The sequence below is a fragment of the Chiroxiphia lanceolata genome, chromosome 4 (genome assembly GCF_009829145.1).
Source record: "Chiroxiphia lanceolata isolate bChiLan1 chromosome 4, bChiLan1.pri, whole genome shotgun sequence".
In the NCBI taxonomy this organism is placed as follows: domain Eukaryota; kingdom Metazoa; phylum Chordata; class Aves; order Passeriformes; family Pipridae; genus Chiroxiphia; species Chiroxiphia lanceolata.
Window position 1 is genome coordinate 26,940,780 of NC_045640.1, and position 18,618 is coordinate 26,959,397.

At 38.9% G+C, this 18,618-nt stretch overlaps 1 protein-coding gene across 6 annotated transcripts in view; it reads right to left on the reverse strand.

The window, feature by feature from the left end:
- The window catches only part of GABRA4 (gamma-aminobutyric acid type A receptor subunit alpha4), a 73,127-nt gene that overhangs the window by 24,199 nt on the left and 30,310 nt on the right, over positions 1–18,618 (reverse strand). For 2 of the 6 annotated variants that reach the window (XM_032685176.1, XM_032685175.1), the window contains exons 9-10: positions 14,014–14,100; positions 12,812–13,226 (exon numbers count right to left, since the gene is read on the reverse strand). In XM_032685176.1, coding sequence (XP_032541067.1) covers positions 12,812–13,226; positions 14,014–14,100 — 502 coding nt within the window. The other 4 variants (XR_004356574.1, XM_032685177.1, XM_032685179.1 and 1 more) reach the window with 4 other exon arrangements.

Here is an 18,618-nt window from a genome sequence, read left to right on the forward strand (position 1 = left end):
GAGGAATGAAAAATGAATTTAAGAGGTGTTTTGCACTAGCCCAGAGCAAAGTTCCTAATTGTTTTAAGCCTCCTCTTACACCACCAGCAGCCATAGTTCTAAATTACATAAAACCTGACCCCAGCAACTTTTCTTGGATGCTCAACAGGCCTCAGTTATAACCTAACCACAGAATTCCCCATCCAGTCAATGCAAGTGACATGAGTAAAATGTAGGATGTGGGGTAGGTAACATCATGCCATATAACATTAAGTGGCAGCAGCAGCATGTACGACTAATTCATGCATCTGGCTTAAAAATGACAGCCACGGAAGACAGGAGAAAGGGCTGTAGTCTCACAAATCTATGATCTAGCTGTGGTTGTCAAACACAGCAGATTTCTTGGCATCAACATCTCTCCCTGAAGCAAGCAGCAATTACAGCACTTTGCAGCATTGTAAGCCATTCTGACAGCTTTCAGCTCACCTGCAAAAAGATTTGATGGTCCTGGCCACACTTAGCAAAGGAAATTAGGGTGCCCCACTCCCTGCCTTGCATGGGCCAGTGTGCATACTAAAATAATTTCTCCACATGTCTCTCTATGCATATTTGTTGCAAGCTATATTTCATCCTTGCTGAAACACAGTTTTTACAAGTCTATGTCTTCTAATGCACTTTGCCAGGCCCAAGCACAGAATATTAGAAAATCACTTTAGGTCATGTAAAGAATTAGAGCAGCTGACAACTGGCCTGTTGGCAGGTAAGGCAAGAAGTAAGTGCTCTTAGATTACCTCAAAGGAATTAGAAATAAATAAATTAGATAATAAAGTTGGCACTGCTAATCTGTGTATTGTTTCTGATGCTGTGAAAAACACAAGGTAATTAATTTAGCTTTTAGCTTGTTAATACAGTGAGACATCTTGACAAAGATACATCAGTAGACTCATGTGCCATCTTAATAAATAATACTACAGATTAACATTCATCATATTGCTAATGAAACCCATTCCTTTATCTGTTCAAATATAAAGCATCAGGTTGATTGAATCATTTAGTGAACATCAATGTTCCAGCAGTAACTACAGGAGAATCTATGCCAAAGAAGTTTACTATATTCCTTCCTCTTCCTGCTTCAGACCACAATTAGAAAGACAACTGTTTAAGAACTCTCACAATTGTATTTTATTTGACATTAGCAATATACATTGGAGTATAATAGGAACAATTTTTTGCACAATCGTTCTTGCAAGATGGATTTATTTTCCAAATACATAGATGTTCATAATACAGGAAGGTAACAGTTAAGCTGCACAATAGCAAAACAAGTTGACACCTATCAAACCACCTTTTAAGTTTGTTAGTATAGTCAGGTGACCAGCATTGAACATATGCATTCAAATAATTTAGTTAACCTCTGATTCTTCCAATCCTTCCAGCCACGTTTTTTCCATGCAACTAAAATGTGCACCAGGAATGGTGTAAAAGAATTCAACCTCAAGACTTCCCTTGCCTTGATTTCCTTTCAGTTTTTCTGCATGTATGAGCCAATACAAAGGGATAAACAGAATCTGACATGGCACAGAAACTCTTGCAACATGCATCTAGGACAGTTACATATTGCAGAAGTAGTTACATTATTGACAGAGAAGTTAGGGGATTTAGGACTTTTCTATAGAGGGTGTTAAAGAAGCATTTCTACTATGTTTGTTTAGTGTAGATTTTCTGCATGCCACTACTTTTACAGAAAAATAAAAATACTTCCAAAAGCTTCATATTTTTCACTGGGAGTCTTCCTTACAATGTCTAAGCCTAAACCCAAATGCTTTGGTCACAGTGGACAGGGCTTCTCAGGAAAAGAAAAGCTTATAGTAAATTAAAATATCTGTAAATACTGTATTCTTGATTTTTTTACTGCTTTCCATCTTAAAAATGGCACACAGATATAGCAGATATAGCTACACCTCACACAGAAATTCCCCTTTTTTCTTTTTTTTCGTTCCTCAGTTGGTACAGGTCTTAAACTTTGAATTAGTTGATATCTCCCAGCCTGTCTCTCAACAGTGAGTTGAGAGCAAAAGGGTATTTCATATCATTCATTAGATAGACCAATTTTAACAGCTCACAAATTGCCTCAGCAATTTGGAATATCAGAACTGGCAGAGCGCAAGGGTGGTAGGTAAAGGTGAGGAGGAGAAAAAAGGAACCCAAGGCGACCACTAGCAGGGCTTATTTACTTATTACCAGCAAGTAAATACTGTCTGCAGACAGGCTTTTAGTACACTGTTGCTGCTCTGTATGTTTGCTAGTGATGCAGCACTCTTTACAAACACCCAAGTCTGATGGTCCTTGCCACAGCAGCACACAGCATGAGCAGACTGGCAGTCCTAGCACTCAGTCAGAAAATTCAGAAACCAGAAAATCCTTTGTCTGCTCTACAACTGACTTGTATTTCAAGCAACCAAAGTGGTTTATGCCACTGCACTAGCACAGGATCTTGAAATCCAGAAAACAATCCTTAAACACTACTACTTCAGAACTCCAACTCTACCCACTGTGTGCCTTGCTGCTTGACTGCCAGAGTTTATCTGTCAGTGGCATGGGTGCACACCCTCTCCCTGCCCAGACTTTGCTGTCCCCCCTGGTGATGGAGATGTGATCCCCTGGTGATGGAGCACAGAGAGCTCATGGTTGAAGGGAAGGTATGTGAACCCCACGCCATCCTTGAAACTGCTGCTCCCCACCTCAGCCACAAGGCAAGGGAGCAAAGTCAGAGACAGATCTGGAACAAATCAAAGCAGCGCAAAAGTACCAGACCGTGCCAAAGTGTGGGTTTAGATTATACACTTGGGGGGTTTTAAATAGCTAATGAGCAGCCCATAAGCCTAATTCAACTCTCGCATTTTACCTCAGCAAAATGCCTCAACTGTTCTGACCCAGAACTGGGATACCTTCTCCTGCTGAGCAGATTGCTCCATCAAGACAAAATTTAGATCTACAAAACCATGTTCCCAACTCAGCAAGGCCAGCACTGAGTGTCCTCCTGACTGATTAACTGAACCTAAAAATTCCTAGGTCTTATTTGAAAAGGCATGACCTTGTGCACTTCCCCCGTGGCACAGCAGAGAGAAAACTTGGAAGCATACAGGGAAGCTGTAAACTTCCATACTTAGTAAGACTAGCTGACAGTGTGAAGATCAAAAAAGGTCTTTTCTTTTATTCACATATTTTTTCTTACCTGATTTCACTATACTTATATGATATCCAGAGAGAAAGTGAGAAGCAGTCTTTTAAAATCTCTCTCTAGAGTTTTCTCACCTTCTGTTTGTGTATCATCTTCACACTCTCCAAAATAAAAAAATACCACCCATGTACTTATGAAATGACTACTGAATATCACACAGCTAAGCATCTTTTCCACCATGACATATATTAACTAGCTTAAGAGAAAACCCACACACATTCATTGTGCCTTATCTTCCTAAGTGAAATGGCTACAAATAAAATTCACACTTTCAGTAGAGAGAAAATATTTTTATATGTAAAATTTATAAAGTTTTAACCAAATATTCTCCAAATTAATTTGAAAACAAAAGTTATCTTTTTAATAGAAGGATAGAGAGACTCCTGAAGTTGGTTTAGAAGAGTTTGCTACCTTCCTAAAGTTTGCAATGGAGCTTGTGATTTCCATGTGTGCAGGTAAGAAAGCCTCTTTAAAAAATAAATTAAAAACCAAAGAAAAATTCAGTTGGATTTTCTTCTTCATAAATACACAACAAAATGGAGAAATGAGGGCCAAAGAGAAAACACCTTTTTCCAACATTTAAGCTACAGGAGAGGTGGTAGGGGCCTACACACACAAACAACAACAACAACAAAAAAAACCCACAAAAACAAAAACAAACAAAAAAAAATCAGTGATGCAGTTGTGCTTCTGGGAAGGGCCACAGGCTGCTGGCATAAGGTTGTGGGTACTACCAGGCAGCACTACTAAAGATGTTCTGTTTCATTACCAGACATGTACTTGTCACTCCCACCACATTCCACATCAGAACATTTAGCAGACATGTGAGGAGAAGAGAAGACTGCAATACACCTTAGTCCTCCTTTCAGATGTTCAGTGCTGTTACAGTGAATATGAGCAGTGCTGAGCCAAAGGAAGAGTTGTCATTCTGCCCTATTCTGTACTCCAAAAAAGCATTTTCCATCCCACCCCCAGTATGCCAAAGACCCTGATACCATACAGTACAGCTTGGATACACAGCAACATGAACGTGTTCCAGCTGGCAGCAGTTGCTACCTCACATCTTTCCAGTCTTCTAGCCACAGCACCAGAAACCTTAGGACAGATTAACTGTGCTGATCCTTATGCAGGATTGGCAGTTGAATTCCACATTGCACTCAGCTTGCTCCTAAGCTGTCTACTTGGAAAAGAGTTTAGGGGGCATTTTCATAAGAGCCTTAATTCAATATAAGATCTGCACAGTCTCTAAAAGAGGCAGTCTCACTGTCCTTATCCTTTGTTCATGACCACAGATTCTATCTTCTCCCACATGAGCAGTGTAACAGCTCTCATGGACCCATATGGTGGGTTACAAGCACATCTTTCTCTTTCATGGGATCCACAATGTGCAAGTGCCAAGGTTGTGGACATACATTTTCAGACATGCCAAATTTAAATGCAGCTGCACTCCACAAGCTGTAGCACTGACTGGATTATCAGAAATGCTCAGCACTAAACAGCTCCCATGAATTCAGGTACAGGAATGAAGTCCTCAGATTTAGGAGGAAGGCATGACACTTCAAAAAAGTGGCTGTTACTGTAATGAAAGTTTTTACTTCCCACCATCCCCTCTATGAACTGAATTAAATCAGAGACAGCAATGATATTCAGTCTCTTAAACATAAAGCAAGTTAAATGCTAAACATTCTAAAGTGCTTCATTACTGAAGATTAAATATATACAGTTCCAGAAAGATTAAAAAAATGTTACTGTTTACATTTTTGGTTGAGAAATGTTCTAAAACAGAGGGAAAGAGTTATACTTAATAAAACTCAATCTTTTTCCCCTACCATTCTGTCTCCTAATTCTTCCTGGCTGGTAATGAAAATACCATTTTTTGAAAACAGCTTCATGAAACACAAATGTTTATAACAGGACATTAGACAATTTTCTTTATTACTTTCTCATTATACTTATAATTAAGAAATAATTATTTCTAGCCTGTTTCCTGCCAGATGCAGTTCTAGTACCTCTAATAGGACATATCTTAAAATAACTGCTTGGTAGCAAGAAACATTTTTCATCCGTACTCATGTTTTCCCTTCTCTTTCTTTTCTCTCTCTTCAAATAACTTCATTGATTTCGGCTCTTTCATAAACTCTGGTCTGCTTCTACTTTTTTTCCTCCATTTTTTTGTCATAGATATAATTCAAAAAATCACCTTTGTGGAGGAAAAATGACCACGGGGGGTACCAGAGGTTTGAAAAAGCCAGTTTTAATGCCACTGGCATTAAAACAACTGCCTTTGTTTTAATGCCAGTGGAGGTAGGATGAGAATCCTCAGACTGCGGTTTCACATCAGCTTTAATCCAGCTCAAAGCATCAATCCAGCCTTCTCACCCCCTCCTTTGTATCAGTACTAAGACAAGGAGCCAGATCAGACACATTCCACCGCTACTAACCAGCCAAAAGTCAACAAGACAAACTTGGGTTTTAGCTAGACAAGTTATTTCAGCCTGCTCGCCACAAGCACTGAAATACTTCTCCCCACACAAAGCAAGACAATAAGGAAGAAGATGAGAGCAGTACATTCATAATATACTTTTACAGTGGGGTCTTAAAAAAGAGCCACAAAAACCCATGGATTCTGCTTATAGTCTCTCTAGTGCAGATTGCTTCAGAGCACAGCAGGACATAATCCGGCTCCAACCCAGAAGCCTCTTAGAATAAAACATGCTCTGAGTCCTGCCATGCCCAATATACTTCATCAGCCCTTCAAATACAGGTTAAGTACTCAAGGCCAGGATTTTTCACAAGTGGATTAATTTCCACCATGAAAGCACTGCTGGTATTGATTTGCAAAGGCATGTATCTATGAAACAAATATTTTCATGTAACTGCTCGAGAACTCTGGTTATCTGAAATGCCTCAAACCTCCACCACTGCTCTGGTTATAGAGAATGTTGCCAGAAATAAATAAAAAATGAAATACATATACATACAGAATCGTGTATTTATGACAAGTATCTCCTTATTTATTTGACAACCTAGTACATTCTAAGAGAGAAGGAAATTTTAAAATTTGCAAATATAAAGCATACCGTGAAGTTACTGTTAGTAATACGGTTAACTATCGCGTATTTTGAAATAACTTTAAAGAAAGTTCTTTACTTCTGAGTCTTCTGTTCTCATAGCAGTTTTACTCACCATGGAGATGAGCCACCAAGACAGGATGATGAGGCAAGACAAAGCAGTAATCAACTAAATTTTGCAATGCATCAAGCTCAGAAGTCCAGCTGAGTGCTTCATACTGTCACCTGCTTCTTCAACCAACACCCAGTTAACATTCTTCCAAGGATGAAAATGTATTCAAAAATAATGATTATTTCCTTAAGTGTTTCTTTATGCCATCAGATCATCCAAAGATTACTATGTCAATTAACAGCAACTTGGATACAGCATTCAAAAAAACACTAAGCAAATGTTGAAGGAGATCAACAACAGAAAGACCACCAGCATGAAATAATCCAGATCTCTGTGCTAGTTGAAGATTAATTCAATAGTACTATACTTTTCCTACAGATACTCTTCCTGAAAATAGATGTATGAACAAAAAAAAAAAAAAAAAAAAAAAAAAAAAAAAAACCACCTACCTCACATGGTGTTTTCCATCCAGAAGGGTACTCTTTCAAAACAAGACTATTAGCAAGCGCATTTGAGTTTGCTTCCTTACAATTTAGGGAATTATTTCTATGGATATATGTATATACGTATCCAGCTGCTGCAACAGCATTAGTATTTTTAATGCCAAAACTATGCTATTATTTAAGAAGAGCATTCAATAATTGATGGGAGTTTGGATGGTTTTCTAAAAAAGGGAATCTCCAAGGCTTTTTATTTTTGCTGCTGTTATTTTTATTTTGAAGAAGCGATCATGTTCTCGGTTCCTCTCAATGAAAATGAAAATAGAAATACGACCAAAAAATGCAGTGAACTGCAATGGCTTGCTTTAAAATCCTTTATAGTGGAATAATACAAAAAGCATAAGAAAATGTAAGAGATACTTGTAGATGCAATAAGTTAGAGACTAGAATGCAACGCTATTCAGTTCTGAAATAAAAACCTACTGCATTATTTAATTCATGTGAAAAGAAAGTATGTTTACAAATTCTATCAATTTTACATTAACTGCGTTTTTCATTCCCTCAAGAAAACAGTACAAAATATTAGCAAAGAGACATCTCTACAGGGTGTTCTATACTCCACACTACTCTCACTTCCTTGGATGTGGCAAAAACTTACTTTTGAAGTCTGATTTACTCAGAACATGGTGAAACTATTAACCACACTAGCATTCTCCAAAATAGTTATATCTTGATTCTACAAATGAAAACTGCACAAATTAATGCATATCAGACTCTTTCAAAATGGCACATTTTTCCTTTTTAAACTTCCTGTTTCAAGTGGATTGAAGTAAATGAAAAACACATATTGGTGTCAGTGAATACCAGTATAGGTCCTTACAACAATATAAACATACTTTGGAATCCCTCAGTGAAAGAAATATAAGCTCTTGAAAAAAAAATAGGAAAAAAAGACGTTATTGTCATTTAACTTTAAATTAATTTCAATTTTTTCCTGGATTTTTTTCCTAGTTTTTTGGGGTTTGTGATTGGTGGTTAATACTGACCTCCATAGTTTTTTACCCTGTGGTTTTTCACTGAGTATGAAATTTTGTTTATAGAGGTTTTTTCCTCCAAATATAAATGGAGAAGCTGTATTGCTTTACTCCTGTCAGTCTACAAAGGGAAGCGCCTCCTGTTCTCCCCACTTAGCACTGAACTGCCATAAACTGCCACATAGCTCTGCAGTTCTGTAAGATTTCTACAACTTTGATTATCCTTGGCTTTATTAATATCATCAGTAGATATTATACTACACCTAGGCTTCTCAACACAGCTGCCATTTTCCTAATCTGTTATTCAATATTAGGATTAAATAAAACCAAGGGTAAATTTTTTTAAGCTGTCTCTATTGCAATTCATAACAGTTCCAGTCACAAAACCCCTTTCTATTTCAGTGTGGTCAAGCCCTATTGGCAGGTTTCAGGAAGACAAGAAAAAACTCACCAAAATTTCTTTCCTCCTTAATCTTTTGGGTCAAGCAAAAGTTCTGGAGTCCAGTGTGCAAAGTCCATGACCTACCTACTCTGCTTTCCAAATAGACCTCTTGGAAATGTTTGGTATTCGGAGGGACAGTGTGCTAAAGTACACTGAGAAAGATTCTCCTAGGAAATCTCCTGTAGTATCCACAGGAAGACGTCCCAGGTGGCCAACACGTGTCTCTTACAAAGCAGTGTGGTCATTTCTTCCATTCTGGCCTTCCCTCCACTTCCAATAGCACAAGGGATATGGGAGCACTAGGCTTTGGATAAACTGGATAAATACACACTGCATCCCCTGACATTGTCACATGGCACACAGCTTAAGGTACACTGTGGCCAAATGACATATAGGAGGTACACAAGACAGCGGAAGAAGATGGAATTCTGTGCATATCAAAAAGCTGAGTTCATTCAATTTTCTGTAGAAATACTGGTTAAATCCTATTAAATACAGTTACTTGGCTTTTCTCGGTTTTTTTGCAAGGTCCATCCTGAATGATGACAATGATGACAGGCCAAAGGCTATACTTGAACACCCCATAATCAATAAACTTTTAGTTCCTGTTAACAGAAAAGCTCTATTCACATTCCTTATTATTTACCTCTTTCATTCAATTATTATATGGTCTACTTGTCTGATCACAGGGTAATGTAAAGTGGATGACTAAACTGTTTACAAAGTTTACAGTTTACTTTTTCCCCTCTTAAAAGACACATGGGAGAAGAAATGCACCACCAACATCCATTTGGTGGAGATGAGTCCACTTTGTAGGAGGAAAAACAGACTCCAGTACTGCTGGTGAGCTCTAAGAGCTCAGGTCACCATAGACGGAGGGGTCTACGTTTACCACCTTGCTCAGCTTCATTATTTTCACAATTGCAGTGAAACCTGTTAATAGAGGGCTCATAGTTGACTACAAAACACACTTCAGTTTCTATGAAGGCAACCTTCCTGAACCACATTTTTAACTGTTTTTCTCAAACGACTGCATTAGTGGTCAGGGCTGCGCTACTGCAATTTGTGAGAGTTTTGCTGCTGGTAACAATGTCTCCAAGGAAACTGCAGTCAGTGGAGATGTACCCCCACTCCCTGGTAAGGATTTTGGCTTTCTATCCAGTTTTCTTTCCTGTTGACAGATATAACTTACCCCAAGTGTCTGGTTAGTTTTAAATCACTATGGTACTCTCAAAAAAAAAAAGATTGTTCAACAAAGCCAATAGGAAAAAAAAATAACAACAACAAAAAAAAGTTCCTGTAGAGTTCATCTCACTCAAACTCAGCTATAATAAGCCATTTGGTCACTGAAATGACACCTGCAATGTTTTCCCTCAGGATTTTAGTTAGCACTTTTGAACATTTGGTCTGCTATATTTAGCATATTCCCACTTTTTTTTTTTTTTTGTGCCTGAGTTACAGCATCAGTGAGTATACTACAGGCTCTATACTGTTTCTGATCACTCTACAAGAAGATTAAATATAAGGAAGAACCACTGTTACCAATAAATTTCTATTTACATTGTCCACATGTACTTTGGAAAGGTAATTATGGCAATTTCTTCATATGCTGCAACACAAAAAATGTCGTACAGTTCAAGAGATGAGTCCTAGACTCACAATGATTTTTTTAAATGTGTCTCATTTTCGATGTAGGCATAGAAGTGTTGTAAGGTACTTCAAAAACACACTGTCAGATTTAAAATAGGTAATTTTTTTTTTTGCGGTATCCTTAAAAATTTCTTCCAAAATAGAAGCATAGAAATAAATATTTGTAATCTATTAATTTTTGCAATCCTTTTTCCTCCCTATAAGTCTTTAAAATGAAACTACAAGTGAATTCAAGTAACACATTTAGATCAATCTTAGCCTCAACCAGTGCTGATCCCACTGAACAATGCACTAGAAAAAGCTGATTATAAATCAGTATATCAGGATGGGTGGAAGGAAGAAAGAGCTGTTTCTAATGAATTGTTTAAAGCTCCACCTGAGAAAAAACATCCTTGGTTTTCATCACAGAGGAAAGCCAAGTGTAACTTCAGTAACTTCTGCTGCACACACTGGGTTCTCCACACAGAAAGTCATCATTCTTCATGCTAGAAATACTTTATCGTTTGTGTAATTATAACCAATAATTGCCAGAGGATTAGCTTTGTTTCTTCTGATTTAACAAAATAAATAATCAATCTCTTGCATATTATCATCTATTTTTACAATCTGTAACAATGTGACCTTATCAGAGAGGAAGCACCTACAGCAACTAGCAATACATCCAAAGATACAAATTACTGCAGTTAGACATCTTGCATGGGTGCTTCATTTCCAATTCTGTGGTATGTTGCATGTAATGATTTTCAAGGAGTGCTGTAATCTCAGACATCTTCTAGATGTAAAAGACAAAAAAAGAAAGGACTATACCTGGCCTTTTGAGAGCATCCCTTAAGAAAAAAAAGACTAAGGCAATTGTTTATATCATCACTACATCAAAGTCACGTAAGACACTCCCACATCCTCTGCATTCTATCATCTACAGTCCAATGTTATGCATGAAAGAGCAGCCTTGCCACCTCCCAGGTCCCATAAGTTAAAGGTCAGATTCCCAGTCATGAGATGGTTAAAAGGGTTGGAGAGCCAGAAGCACAGTCATAGCTTAATAGACAGACAGGGACACAGCCATGGTTTCAGCGCTATGGGTTCTTTTTATTCTGACTCTTGTCCCAGCATAGTCTAGGGCAGTCTCAGAATGCTCTCAATTAGCCCATCTGCTTGTGGTCTCCACCAGTCCTTTGATCACTGTCTGGGCACACTCAACACTCACCTGATCTGCCCTGCAGCATATGATTTTGACCATAGGCTACCAATCTTCTTTCTATTCCAATCAACCGAGCTAAGGTTTAGTCCAGACCCTTTAAAGACACAGCCAGATCACAACTGAGAATTTGGCCTCTGATTTTCACCTGTCATCTGCACAGAAACACTAACCATTTGCCTAGCCAGATGGATCTGTACAAACATATTTATATGTATTAACAGTGTATCTTCCACCCGTTCCAGTGAAAACAACATTTATGATCAAGACTTCTATCAGATTTAACTATTTGATTTTTTAATAAAGTCACCAGCTTGCATATTGCATATTGCATATTGAGATGCTAAGAAAAGTGCCTATCTATGCCATAGTTTAAAATAAACAAATGGATCATAAATTTTGCCTGGGCTCTACCTAGAAACTTTATTTTCTTATTTATGTCACAGCAGTCCTTCACAAAAAGAGTGTCTTTCATTCACACAGTGACATACCATGGTTGCACTCATCAAAGCACAGGACTTTTTTTTGCTTAATTTTGAACACTTTTAAAACTATGTTGAAAATTTAACTTGACACAAACATTACATAAAGTAGGGGCGGAACATGTGTTCAAAGGCAATCAAGAATGTAACTGAAAAATCTGGGGCGGGTGGGGGAAGAAGGAAAGAAAAAACCAAACCCCAAAACATCCAAGGAAAAAGCAAAGAATTCAAATAAAAAGTTGAACATTGCGGATCTGGTCCTCATCTACTACAATGGATGTAATTTAGGAATAAATCCACTCAGGCTGGTCAGCAAGGTCAAAGAACAATCACACAGTTAAGATCACCCTACCAAACTAGAAAATCCAATTTTGAGAATTACATCAGATTTCAGATTTTACAAGGTTCAATTATTATTTTGGAGTGAGTTACAATGCAAAATAATGCTTAGTAAAAATATACGGAGCTCTACAACTCCTTTGCATAACTTTCCTAGAGTTGCACTTTCCCAGGCTGGACTCTCTTTTCTTTTTCCACTTCTCATTTTCTTCCCCTTGTTCTGCCAATTTTAATCTAGCAGGGACAGTCCTTTTCTAGCAAGCACTGTCAAAATATTCAGGACATGGACCTCGCACTCAGAGAATGCAATGCTGTGTTCAGACAGCAGTGCTGGGTGCCTCAGGGATTTGTAATAGCCAACGTGCATATTCCTAGCAGTCAGATGTGTTCCACTGCACAGCTGTGCACCTCTGCCTCTGATTTTTTCAGTGCATGTTCCTCCCAAAGACAAGTTCTGTACATCCAGAGTAGTTTGTCTGAAGGAGTGATGGTTCATTGCTAGCTGAAGGGAGGAAGACCCATTACTGTTACCCATTACTCTGGTAAGAGTTAACTAATTATCCCCAACAGCTCCAGCCTTTACAATAGGAAAGTAGCACACAGCTTTTATAAATAAGAATTACTGACCTTTTTAAATAGTTTCAAAAGAAGAAACTATGCATCAAATGTGAGTATAATTTAGGAACTACTACATAGCAGCAAAACTACATTAGACTTTCTGATTTTTCCATGGTATCCTTGGATAGATACACCACCCAGTAGACCATGTTAAATGCTCCAAAGGTAACAGGAAATAAAATGCGTGCATATTTGTCTATCTTACTCGTGCCAGAGTGAGAGGCAGGGGGAGGAGGTGGTGTGACAGCAGATGGCTTTGCAGATGCTCCTAATGTATTAGGTGTGGTGGTCTGAATCTGCTCCAGTCTAGATCCAAGCAAGTGCTGAATGGAAGGGGATCCAGCTGTGGCATGCTGGGATACAAATCCAGTTAAAATTGGGGTAGAAGGAGGAGCCGGAGGGGTAGCTCTTGCAGAAGATAATGTCTCTGATGCATTGATGCGTGTGAAGGGGTTGGGACTTGATGCAGAAAAGGAGCGGGGTGTAATGTCAGAAGACCCCTGAGCTACAGAGGGAGGCTGGATGGAGCTGTGCCTTGTGTCAATTCGGCTCCCACCATCGGCTTCAGACTGTACCGTGGCATTCATTCTTTTCCTCACATTTGAATTGGCATCTGTACTCTGCAAAGTTTAAAAAAAATACTAGTCATTCTTAAAATAAGCACTCAAACAAAAGCAATGGAAACTATAATCAAGAACTATCAGAGTAATACTCATACATATAACCAGTAGCTTGATCCTAAAGCACAAAGGTCATCATGAAAATAGATTTAATAGCATATAAAGTGATAAACAAAAGTTCCTTTACCTGTGGCTGGAATATCAGAGAAGACACCTAATGCATCACAGGCCACGTGATGTCGTACCTATTAATACCATAAGGCTAAACATTCTTCGGTTAGAGTCATAGCTTTTTACAGGCTCATGATCAAAACAAGATTTTCTGATGTCTACCTATTTCTCTGATGATATAAAAATATTCTAGGTGCAACTTACCAGCCATGATGGTTTCTGCTTTATATCTCCAGAAATATAACTACCATATACTAGGAATTCTAGTCTGTCATCTGGACCTGAGGCTACTAAAATGCAAGTATTTACCAAACCCAGTTACCACATTACTGCTCTTTCAGAAACATAGCCAATGCTTTTTCACATCAACCATAGGCAATAAATTCCCCAGGCACAACTGAACCAGGGCATAAATTCGTCTTTCATCAACTAATCATCTCCATTAATTAACTAAGAGAAATGGTGAATTCTCCATCACTTTATGTCTTCAGGCAAGTCTGGATGTCTTTCTGAAAGATATACTTCAACCAAATAATACTTATTAAGCTGGATGAGAAACTGAAATACAGATAAGGAAGTATAGATGGGAAATCCATCAGTTTAATATTTTACTGACTTTTGGGAATGCGACTTGGCCTCTGCCTTTCTTCTCTGCATTTAAGAGGAATACTAATATCTCCTGAACTTCCTTCTGGAAGGGTACCTGAAGAATAGAATTTTGAACCTTCAGCCCTGCACCTAAAATATAATATAAAACATATTATACTTCAGATATAATATGTGCATATTTTTTATTCAGAGACTAATTGCTTTCCAAAAGACACAGACTTAAGGGCAGGTAGGGTACACATACTCAGCATCGTTAATACAGGTCTAAATACAGACAAGGCAAAACAATCACTTGTTATATATATAAAAAATCCTATGTTTTGCACTTCTCTGATGATACCATTCCCAAACACTGCCCTGCACCATACCTACTGTGCTTTTGGCTTCCCTTCCCTTCAACCTTTCCAGAGAACCCTGCCAAAGCTCACAGTATAAATCAAAGGGAGAGAAAGCAGGCAGCAATCTCTCTTCCCTCCTTCATCCAACAGCAATTCTCCCCAGAAAAGTGACAGCGGTAACAGAAAACAACTCAGGTGTTATTCAAGGTACTAGCAGTACCTTGAGTAGTGAGACGAGCAACAACTGTGTCTGTCTGCTACATCAGTTGTGCTTTGTTGCTCTGCTCAAGGAAACAGAGAAATGGGAGCTGAAAAGAAATCTGAAAATATAATAATAATAATTAAAAAAAAAAAAAATCACCTGATATCTCTAGTACCCCCACCATGAATGCTGCTCCCTAATCCTGTTAATTGCAGTACAAATCTATTACTGGCAATACTGTTGGCCTGAATTTATCTGAAACTGTCATACCTATATGCCTATTCATGGCTGATGTACTTGTCAGTTCAGAGCTGATGTATTTGCCAGCTCATGGTTGATATATAAAAGAATCCCTCAAGTTTCAGTTTTCCTTCCTGCATACAAGTGTGTCAATCCCTTTTATCTACTCTTCTGCATCTGCAATCGAAAGAAGCAGAGAAGTGGAATAAACACCAGAAGAAACTGGTATCTCCTGAAAGAAACACTGATTTTACTCATTGACAGAGAAGCCCATGTCACTCTTTGGGAAGTACAGAAGTACACACAGGTGTGCAATTTTGATACTTTCACATTAGGGTTGCCAGTGACCCAGGAACAGTAAAGCAGCTTTCAAGACTGCTAAATTGAAATGATAAAGCACAATCAGGACAGCAGTACATTTACCAGAGACTTGGTAATACCTGATGGACTACTGCATGTCACTTGAAGGCTTGTAAGGCTGAGCAGATGCAAGTCATCAGTGTTCACTGCCCGAAACAACAGCTCTGTGCTATGGAGAAGCTGGCAGTAGAGTCAATGATAGGAGGTGAGTTTTGTCTTCTCTGTGCAGATTCCTGGACAACCTGGCTTTGCTCAAGTATGATTCACCCATCATAAAGCTCTCAAGCAGCACCTGGGGAGCAAAAGTCCATGGGCTGGGATAGGGGTTGCAAAGTAGATCTGCACTGGAGTAAGACATATCTCAGTGCTGCTGCTAGAGAACAGAATTACCACATCTTCAGTCACTCCATGTGCGACCATAAAAGAATGGTTCAAAGCATAGAACAAAAAATTAAGTGCAATTAATTTACAGAGGCACTATTTAATGTTCTTGCTCACTTGTACTGTCACCTGTTTTCAAAGGCCACCCCAGTAACAGTTGGGCTCCTCATATTCCAATCATCTCCATTACCACCAAAGTGACCAAATCAGACCTGTTGCTACTTGATTTACTACTCATTTCCCATTACAGTCTCTATTTTAGAATAAAATTATCTATACTATTTTGAATGGTCAAAATGTGTATCTGTGTAAAAGCCTACTGGGTATTCACTCTCATTAGTGACACAGAAAACTTCCAGTACTTCAGAAACCTTAAGTTTAGAGAGAAACCCAGTTTTCTCATAAAATACACATGAATATACACATCAAGTCCAAACAGATAACACTGTAAGATCACAACATAATACTGCATAACAAGCACCAAAAATATGGGTACGTTTTTTGTCAATTCTTCAGAAAGCACCTCATAAGCACTCAGAGTGTAGAAATTAGAAATGGTATTTCTAACGTGCTCCACAAACACCATATCACTGAAAACTGGTTGTTCTTCCACAATGTCATTGTAATAGTTTGGATTTGTGCTCTTGAGTTGAACCTTGTCCTTGAAATGTACTGAAACAAGCATGTTCTATGAAGCAACCAGCTCCACGCCCTGTCAAAGCTGACCAGAATGCACACTTGTTGCCAGGGTGGCCTCACCAGCACATTGTGCACCACCTCCCCTCATATATCCTTTTCTTGCACTTATTTACTCAGACTATATCATGACAATAGCTTATTCTCATTCAAAGCACTCAGGTATCACTCCTTGTCGAGTTGTCCCGTCGAAAATTTTCAAGAAAAAATTCTTTGTATTGGTTGTATACATATGATCCCTATATATTTCTCTATTCAATGTTACAAAGATAATTCATTTCTTCCTACATTAGTCTATTCCTCCTCTGTACTGATGCTATTTCAAAACTCCACAGCATCTAAAGATTACTGCCAAGGTCACTAATAAAAATATTGAAGAAGCTTGATTCTATAGAAAGCCTTAACAAATCAAATTATGTTGCAAATCACAGTAAAATATGACATTCAGTTTGTATTAGTAAAATATTCCACACACAGCTATGGTGCATAGCCCTAAGACAGGGATATTGCCCATCAGTAGCTTTTAGTTTGAAGGCATTGATTGGGTTTGCATAGAAAGGTTTGGGTAGCAGAGGAGCTACAGGGGTGGCTTCTGTGAGAAACTGCCAGAAGAAGGGGAAGCCCTGTGTCTGACAGAGCCAATGCCAGACAGCTCCATGACAGACCTGCCACTGCCAGAGGCTGAGCCCATCAGTACTGGTGATGACAAATTTAAGAAGGGTAAAAAAAACCTCCTCAATTGCAGCTGAAGAGAGGAGTGAGAATACATGAGAGAAACAACTCTGCAGACACCCAGGTGAGTGCAGAAGGAGGAAGAGAAGATGCTCCAGGTACTGGAGCAGAGATTCCCCTACACAGCCTGTGGTGAAAAGCATGGTTATCCCCTTGCAGCCCATGGAGGTCCACAACGGAGCAGAGATCCACCTGCAGCCCACGGAGGACCCCATGCCTTCCTGGAAGGACTGCACCCCACAGAAAGGACACACATTGGAGCAGTCCATGAAGTACTGCAGCCCCTGGGAAGGATTCACCTTGGAGAAGTTCACGGAGGGTTGTCTCCCCCAGGAGGGACCTCACAAGGGAGCAGGAGAAGAGTGTGAGGAGTCCTCTCCCTGAGGAGGAAAGAGTGGCAGAGACAACATGCGATGAACTGACTGTAGTCGCCACTCCCCATCCCACTGAGGCACTGCTGGGGAGGAGATAGAGAATTCAGGAGAAAAGCTAAGGAAGCTTCAGGAAGAAGGAAGCAGTGCAGGGAAGATGTTTAAGATTTAGTTTTTATTTTCTCATTACCCTACATTGCTTTGACTAGTAATAAATCAAACTAATTTTCCCCAAGTCGAGGCTGTTTTGCCCATGATGGCAATTGGTGAGTGATCTCTCCCTCATCTCGACCAATAAGCCTTTTGTTACATCTTCGCTTTCATGTGCAGCTGAGGTGGTTTTGGTGGGCATCTGGCATCCAGCCAGGGTCAACCCATCACAGGCATGGAAACAAGAAATATAATATAAAAACAAACAGAAGCCAAATGAAAATGCAAGCCAGGAAAGGAAGGGATTATTCAAGCAAAGACTCCTTTATGAGGGCAAGTCAGGAAACCACTCAATTATCCTGAGCCAAAAGAGAGCTGCTGTGCTAGTCCAGATGGGGCTCCACAGGAAATACTGAGTCCACATTTTTTACGTTCTCACTCTAGACTGAGAAAGGATCTGATTTTCTGGAGACATTTCAGTAAGATTTTTGGGAAACATTTAAAATGGTGTAGCTCAGGAATGTGAAATTGGAGCCTGGAAACCACCACAACATCCAGTATATTACACCATGCAGTGCCAGGCTTAATACATTTGATAAATGTAAATAAATACAACAAATTCTGCTTATATAAGTGTTTCAACCTTCCTTTGAAACAGCCTATCAGTCTGACTTGGTCCAACCACCTCCACACCAAAACAGAAGTTGTAAATACTTTGCTCTGCTCTATTCTCCTTCAAGAGAAAACCTTCTTGCTATTGGTCCTGTCAGGAGAATTCAATCTCAGAACTTTTACTAGCAGAAACACTGTCGATGAGTTCAAAAATTGTGGGTGATCTGAGTGCACAATTCCTGTATGTACATAAAGTTCTCAAGAGCTCTGATAACAATCTAAGAATATATATAGTTTTGTAATTGTAAGACATCTTCATTGGTTAAAGCTCTGTGGTTGGCTGGAATACATTAATGCCTATTTGATTTTTACCAACCAAGACTGGCAATGGTGAAAGCTAAATTCCAGCCTTGATGGGAGTTCAAACATTTATCACCAAAAGTTTGATCACGACAGAGGTAATAGGTGAGTGCAGTAACAAAGTCAAGGAATTGATAAACAGAGAAACATAGCACAGAGTCCTTTTCAGA